At 41.2% G+C, this 8,338-nt stretch overlaps 1 protein-coding gene across 1 annotated transcript in view; it reads left to right on the forward strand.

Annotated features, from left to right (window-relative positions):
- dlg5a (discs, large homolog 5a) overlaps window positions 1-8,075 on the forward strand; it is an 85,467-nt gene extending 77,392 nt beyond the window's left edge. The window contains exons 38-41 of the mRNA XM_080781626.1: window positions 67-194; window positions 868-977; window positions 2,957-3,066; window positions 3,596-8,075. Coding sequence (XP_080637752.1) covers window positions 67-194; window positions 868-977; window positions 2,957-3,066; window positions 3,596-3,699 — 452 coding nt within the window. The 3' untranslated portion in view covers window positions 3,700-8,075. The remainder of the gene's footprint in view (window positions 1-66; window positions 195-867; window positions 978-2,956; window positions 3,067-3,595) is intronic.
- The last annotated feature ends 263 nt before the right edge of the window (window positions 8,076-8,338 follow it).

Raw genomic sequence — 8,338 nt, forward strand, 5'->3', positions numbered from 1 at the left:
TTAAGAGTTATGTTGAAGAGCCTTGATTTGAACTGTTGTGTGTGTGTGTCTGTGTGGGATCCACAGAGGTGATGAAGGCATCTCAGCAAGCCATCGAGCGAGGCGTCAAAGACTGCCTCTTCATCGACTACAAGCGCAGGAGCGGCCATTTTGACGTGACAACTGTCGTCTCCATCAAGGAAATGACGGAGAAGGTGCTATGTCGTTTCCTTCATCCTTGCCTGATTATAACATCGTCTCTGTCGGGTGGAACCCTTGAATGTCCAGAACTGTTACTATTCAGGATTCATGTTAAAAAACGGCAAAAGTAGCAGATTGCAGATCTGCTACTTTTCATACGTTTGTGTGATGTTGTAGTATGATCAAGTAGGGCGGTAATGTACGAAAAAACACAAAGTTAGAATATGGAACATAATGGAAAGACAATGGCAAGGTGTCAAAGCGTCTGGACATGAGGTTTCCCCCCGACAGAGACGAAGACGATCCTATATAAAGAAACGTCCCCCTGTAGCCGATACATCCATGTTGTCCATCATAAAGAAATGTCCCCCTGTATCCCGTCATAAAGAAATGTCCCCCTGTATCCCGTCATAAAGAAATGTCCCCCTGGCTGTATCCCGTCATAAAGAAATGTCCCCCTGTACCCCGTCATAAAGAAATGTCCCCCTGTATCCCGTCATAAAGAAATGTCCCCCTATATCCCGTCATAAAGAAATGTCCCCCTGTACCCCGTCATAAAGAAATGTCCCCCTGGCTGTATCCCGTCATAAAGAAATGTCCCCCTGTACCCCGTCATAAAGAAATGTCCCCCTGTATCCGACACATCCCATGTTGTCCAACGCTGTTTGTCTGTCAAATACACTGCAGGACTGTCACTGTCTGCTGGACATCGCTCCCCACGCCATCGAGCGCCTCCACGCCGTTCACATCTACCCCATAGTCGTCTTCATCCGCTATAAGAACGCCAAGCAAATCAAGTAAGTAACAGACAGTCGGTGTTCATTTTCGACAGTAACATTTAGATTTTGTTTTCAGTCATGGTCTTTTTGAATACAATTCCATTTGAGTTTTTGTTATATTATAGTCAGACCTCCGAAATGTCTTTAGTTTTAGTTTTAGTCTAGTTTAGTTTAGTTGAACTTTTAGGCAAAATACATTTAAGTCGACTAAAAAGTATTTTGGTGGGCCGTGATGTAGTTGTAATGCCTGGTTTATACATAGCTGTGTGCCGAAAACAGCAGATCTACATCTCATGAGCTGTCATGGCTCTGTAAAATGTACAGAAAATGTGTTAAAAAAAGACTAAATATATTATGTAAATCCACAATAGATTATTATGATTAGAGGCAAGGAAGCAACCAGGTGCTCAGGAGGTGTGCAGGTACTGTATACAAAGTATAAAAATTGTAAAAAGGTGCTCCTGGGATCAATCGGGATAACGCATAGAAAAAATCACCCCCGTGTGAACTGAGTGGTGCCAACTCCCCCCCCACCCCACAAAAGCGCACAACTTGAGCCCTGATGAAGACCGTATAGGTCCATTCAAATAAATGCATAATACAGCTTTAATGTGATAAGAATCATAAGACTAGGGCTTCTTCCCTTCAGACCAATCATAAGTTATGGTGGGTGTTGTAAGTACTGCTTACATCCCGTCTTATTTAGCTATTCAGGCTGTGTGTGCATTGGCCATCGCAAAGCCAACAGTGCAATATATTTCCATAACAGCTGTGTATATTCAGTATATGCAGCGTAATGGCTTTAATGATGAACAGCACAGTACCTCAAGAGTATTGATTGTGCTTACACAAGTGCAAATTGTGAAAGATATGTTTTTTAAATATACAAATATTTTCATGAGCTACATTGATGAACTGTGGTCTAAATGAGTTGTGAGGTTTCAGGAAATAAAAGTAAGAAATGTAAGTATGTCAGCCATTGTCCCGACTTAACTCTTACATTTACTTTTCATAATTTAATTAAATTGCAATCCATTAGGAATTATTTATTTAGCTCGGCTGCAAAACAAAAACAACATGTAAATCCATATTCTGTTAGAGAAAACGCAGAAAAACATATGGGAGCATCTGTGCAGCGCCAACCCTTCTACTGCTCGTACAGAAAGAATTAACCCATTTAGACCTGAGGACGATTCTACAAAATGTCTTCATTTTTCAGAAAACCCTCTGTTTCTGTTAGTGGTTCTCAAACTATTTCATGTCAAGCACCCCAAAAATTATATGTAAACGGCCGCTGACCCCCATCTGAAAATATCTTGTTCCAGAAACCGCCCAGGTACTAAGATTTTAGTTAAAAATGTTCTCTGTGAAATCATGTATTCAAAGATTTGCGCATGTATTGCGATTTACGATTTTTCAAAAATAGAAGATCTCGTAGTATGAGCTTGTAGATCAGCTATTTTTCAATAGCTAAAGCATAACATAATGCTCAAACCACCAAAAGGGGTTCCCGCCAAGAAAGAATTAATTTGCAAGAGTTCAAAACGTGTTTGGATTTTGAGCAGCCAGCACTTTTTGGTCTGTTTACTTTTCACGAGGGAGACCTTGAATGAACACACTTCAGAATGAACTGCACAGAGCACATAATGAGACAACAGAACTGTGTGTACAGCTTACTTATGTCCTACCTACCAGTTCCTCCTGCCAGCAAATAAGCTTTCTAAATCTATTTTACACTAACAGCCCTTGTGCACTTTTGTGCATCCATACGTCTACGCAGGCGGGTGACAAATTCAAGTAAAACCCAACATATATAAATGACCAGTAGCAGCCTTAGATACGTTTCACGTCAACTAAAACGGGCCCCGTCCTCAGGGGTGCCCCGACTGGCCGTCGACTAAAATTATTTTTTTGTAAGTCTGGAGCTAAACGGTTTGGTTTGTTTGTTTTGAACACCACTTGACCCTCCCTCCCTCCCCGTGTGTTACTCTCTGCAGGGAACAGAAGGATCCGGTGTATCTACGGGACAAAGTCTCTCAGAAACATTCCAAGGAACAGTTTGAAGGCGCACAGAAGATAGAGCAGGAGTACAGCAAGTACTTCACAGGTTAGTATTGTAGACAGACATAATTACTGATCTTGGTCTCTGTCTGTGTGAGGCATAATGTTCTCTTGATACATCTCTTGTAAATCCTGACAGTTTTCTGAAAAACCCATGTTTCTACAGTATGTCAGTCGTTCTCAAACATTTTCATGTCAAGGACCCCCAAATATATATCTAATTGGCCACCGACCCCCATCTGAAAATATGTTGTTCCAGGCAGGGACCTCCCAGAAGCAAAGATTTGAGTTAAAAATGTTCGCTCTGAAAGAATATATATTCAAAGATTCGCGCCACATTTTCGCGATTTTTCAAAAATAGCAGACCTACAAGCTCGTAGCGCGGCACTCGGTGCCGCGCTATGAGCTTGTAGATCTGCTATCTTTCAATAGCTAAAGTATAACATGACACCAAAAGGGGTTCCCGCCCAAAATGGGTTAACTTTTAGCTGGAGACCACCTGGAACCCCCCCAAGGACCACTGGGGGTCCACTGGATGAAAACCACTGATCTAACCTTGTGTGTTTGTTTCGTAGGTATTGTCCAGGCTGGCACCCTCCCTTACATTTGCACTCAGATCATGACTATAGTTGATCAGGAACAAAGTAAAGTCCTGTGGACTCCCCTCGGCGCCCCCTAGAGGACACCCAGCTGCCACTGCAACGACAGAATGACCACTCCTCTGACTAACGGACACTAGTTAGTAGTGGGTGCAAAACCAAGGTACACTACAGCGAGCTACACTTGTAAATTATTGATATTTTTTTATTTGTTTTTGTTACAGTTTGTAATCAGAGGCCTCCTATTATTCTGATTTGTTCCAGAGCAGCTTAGTAGCACTGGATCTTGACATTAAAGAAAGGAGCAACATTTCACCCATTTTCAAACTTCTCTTCATATTGGTCCTCATAAATTCCCATTATAAGATGACACGATTGCCATCTGCCCTCACTACGTACTACATATCAGTGGTGGGCTGTGGACAGTTTAGAATCCTGTCTGCGCAAATTACAGATTGAGAGGGATTGCAAGCTAATAGAAACAACAGCCTTTCTCTTCCTGGAAAGTTGCCATGACGCCACTATTCTTGGACTAATAACAGACAATAATAAACACTGGAAATCTGGTTTTGAAATAACCATACCTTCTACCACCAATGACTGTCCACAGCCCTACTCTGAGACGCACTGGGTAGAGTGGTAGACCTAAATGGTGGCATCTTCTAACGAGCACTAGCGAGGACCAATGATGTGAAGACGAGGTGGAAAGTGGGTGAACAGAGTCAAGACTTCACTCGGTCTTCCCTAAGGGTTTATGGTAGTGTTTTTGTAATGCTGCGTCATAGGCATCTGTTTACAGTTCAAAAGATGTGTGAAAACCCAAATGAAGTTCAGCATCCATGAACCAGAACCTGTGTACTATATCGTTGCGGTCGGGCAGAAACCTCTTTATTTCCACATTCTTTTAATTGTTTTTCATAAATGACTGTCCTACTTCACATCCCACTACAGCGCAGCGCAGAAGTAGCAGATCCACAAGTTTGAAACGTGGTGCTACAGTAAGTGATGTGTCTCGTGCTAGTGGAACTGCTACTTTAGTTATTGTAGAATTTGAATCCTGAAAAGTAACAGTCTTGGACATGAGGTTTCCCCCCTCCAGAGACGATTATGCCAAGTGCGGTTAAGGATGGAACGATATAAAAATGTTCACGTGATGATTAGTGTGGCCATGATGATCAAAATATGCTTAAACCTCTTAGAATGCCACTCTCGGTATAACCACTTAACCGAGCATCCATATTCTGGAGGGTAACATTTGCTGTTGCAACGCATTGTGAGCTTGAAGATCGGCTATTTTCGGCACCGAGATTTGGTGTTGAGGTGGGGAAAAAACGGTCCAAGTACAGAGCCAACTCGGACCGGCTATGCAGCACGGCGAAATTGATCACAGTGTACGATGAGGACAATTTCACCATGAATTAGATTCTCCACGATACGATCATTGTGAGCCTTTTTTGTTCTCGATGAGCACTAATGACAATCGTCATCCCATCCCTAAATTGCAGTTACGCTATATTTACACCTTACTTTTATGACAACTTCAGAATGCCAAGATCAGACTAGATCATACTGTTGGCGTCTTTTTTTTTTTATCCAAAGGTGCAAAAGTAGGCATTAAAATCGCAAAGCAAGCCGTGGCGTTACTGAACTATCTTGCCAACAGTAATGTCCACGGAAATTAAAGTCTCTCTCCACTCAAAACGTTGTTTTCCTACAGTCGACTTTTGGCTCGTTTCTTCTACTATTAAGGGTTAGCCCAGAACCTTACATAACATGAAACGTTACAGAAACCTGTGTGTGTGTTTGTGGCTGAGAAGGGGAGACATGTTAAACAAAATATCTATCATATACTATTTTTGGAGGTGGACTTTAATTAACGTGTGTTGATGTTTTGTTCTATGCATTTTGCTTTTATGGTAGCTGGGTGTTTGTTTGACGGACTGTTTACGGGCCTTTTCAGAAGTGCCTTTTGGAGAAACATGTCTGATCCCAGATCAGCCCCCATGTCATGTAGCCAGTGAGGAAACGCAGTGGTCAACAGTGACAAAGTACACTGAATACTGTACTTTACTTTGTTGTCCTGCCCTTTTTTTTTCTATTATTTTTTAATACAAACATTGTACTTTTTGACTCGAGGTACATTATGAATTAACCACTTGAGCTTTATTTAGCTCAAGTGGTTATGATTTCTTTTTTTATGGATTAGAATTTTGGGGGTAAAAATTGTCAAGATTTCAATCCAGCAATGCATTGATATTAAGAAGCAAATTACTTTGTGTTTTTGTACTTTTAAACATAGGCCTAATTAGGTTTTTTTTGTTTGTTTTAAAGCATGCACTTTTTGATCACTTGAGTATTTTTTTCAAGGCAAGTACTCCAGTAACGTTTTAACTCAAAGTATACATTTGATTGAGCAACCTTCCGGCCAGGAGTATCTATATACTGTCCTGTCCAGCGATGGGGTGGAAGGAGTATCTATATACTGTCCAGTCCAGCGATGGGGTGGAAGGAGTATCTATATACTGTCCAGTCCAGCGATGGGGTGGAAGGAGTATCTATATACTGTCCAGTCCAGCGATGGGGTGGAAGGAGAGTTTTGCAGCTGTCTTCCTCCAGGACAGGAACGCTCAGCCTCCTTAATCAAATGTTCTTCCGCTACTTGATGTGTGCCGGGGGGGGGGGGGCTGGTTTTTTTTCTTCCTTCTTCTTCTTTTTTTGGGACTGCATCCAGTGTTGAGCGCATGACAATGGTTCTGATAGGCCGTAGGACAGGCGGCCAAAGACAGGTTTAAAGGACTCCTCAGAATGCACTCCAGGGCTACTAGACAGACCACTGTGTATCTTATCTTATCACGCCGTTTCTCAACATTAAGGTTCCGCGGACCACCAGAGGGAGGGGGGGGGGGGTCAGAATGGACCCTTTAACGGGGTCTGTAACTCCGTACACACTCTTAACTGTTACTGTACACGGGTCCCGCAGAGTGCCATTCACACTGACCACCGTAGCTCTGATGATAACGGTATATCGTTGCTGTCGGGCGGAAAACCTCTTATCTCCATATTTTTTTCTTTTTTGTGTTTTTTCTCGTAAATGAATGCCCTATACAGTACTTGATCATCATACTACGGCGCCGCAGCAAAGTAGGAGATCCGCGAGCGACTTGTTTGGATCACTTTCAGCGTGATCATTATGAACGATAGAAAGAAGACAATTATGAGAACTGCATTATCTACCGATAGCCCCAACCCCTTATTAATAATCAGTCAGATTGTCCATAGTTAATTAAGTCCAGTCTTCCAGCACCATGCACAGAGATCCCCCTCTCTCCGTTTAGTTTATAACTACTTGGTGAGGCCCCCGAACCGGACGTTGAGAACGGGTGATGTGTCACACTTATCTTCTCTCTGTCACAATATTTAAAGCAACTATAGAGTATAACAAATATGATATGCATATGAATTCAAACACACACACACGCAGTATATTAAAGTATGTATCGCTGCTGTCTATATATATACACACACATGTATATCTTGTGAGGAGAGATCTATTTTCACTAGGTCATAGAGGCCTAGATGCATTCAACTGTCAAGTCACGTCTTAGCAGGTTATCTCCTAAAATGTTTAGGTGTTTTTGTGGTTGGTTGTCAGTCACTTATTGTACTCCTAACAACAGACCCTATGGAGCAACATTTTGCAGGGTAATACTTTTATGAAGATTTTCCTGGGATCTGTTTTTCTCAACGTCACTGACTTTTATTGTTATTTAATTGTTTAGTTGTTTTCCAAGAGGCACTAATATTGACTAAAATATTGTGCCCTTCTTGAACCATATCCTGTATGTTATTGTGCCAAAATCCACTACAGCAGACTTCACCCTTGTTTATTCCTGTTGTTTTGCACTTGTTTATTTGTGAACCGTAAACCTATTACTGTTGCTAGGTAGACTATGAATAGGTACTATAATTTCTACTGTAACTAATTCACACACACACACACACATACACATACACATACACATACATATACACATACACATACACATACACATATATATATATATGTGTATGTGTGTATGTTTCACATCAGTTCCTTACATTTCATTCATGGCCTTTTGTTCTTCATTGGAGAAAAAGAAAATAAGATTCCTCATATGAATTATTGTTGGAAAAAGGGATTTTCTTCTTGCACATTTTTCAGAGGTAAATCAGTCCTTGAGTTTTACTACTACTACACACGCAAAAAACGTAGTCACAAGCTAATTGTAATGTTCCTATTTTTCTGAGTAGGTAGCTTATGTTAGAAAAATGAGAGGGATGCAATGTTAAGAGAAACATTCGATGCCAGGTACTGATTGCAATTTTTTCTTTTTTCTTTATGAACAATATAATGTGATTTGTATGTTTTAAGAGACATTAACATGAGAATAAAACTCATTTTCTCTATCACAACATGGACTGACTCAGGCTGGAGTCTCTTATTTCTATGTTGTGTTTTTTGAGCGGTGCCGGAAAGCTGCAACACGGTAACTACTTATAGATTGTCTGTGTGGAGTGCAATTATCAGTAACAACATGCAGCAGAGCTCATTCTTTTCATTAACTTGCTCTTTTGGGCCTCCAACCATGTACTGTATATGTCAAAGGTTTGAACTTTGAATGTTTCTAGATTGTGTGTGTGTGTGTGTGTGTGCGTGTCGTTCTGCTTGCAGGGTGTAGT

Source organism: Protomyctophum bolini (assembly GCF_963924005.1).
Source record: "Protomyctophum bolini genome assembly, chromosome: 14".
In the NCBI taxonomy this organism is placed as follows: domain Eukaryota; kingdom Metazoa; phylum Chordata; class Actinopteri; order Myctophiformes; family Myctophidae; genus Protomyctophum; species Protomyctophum bolini.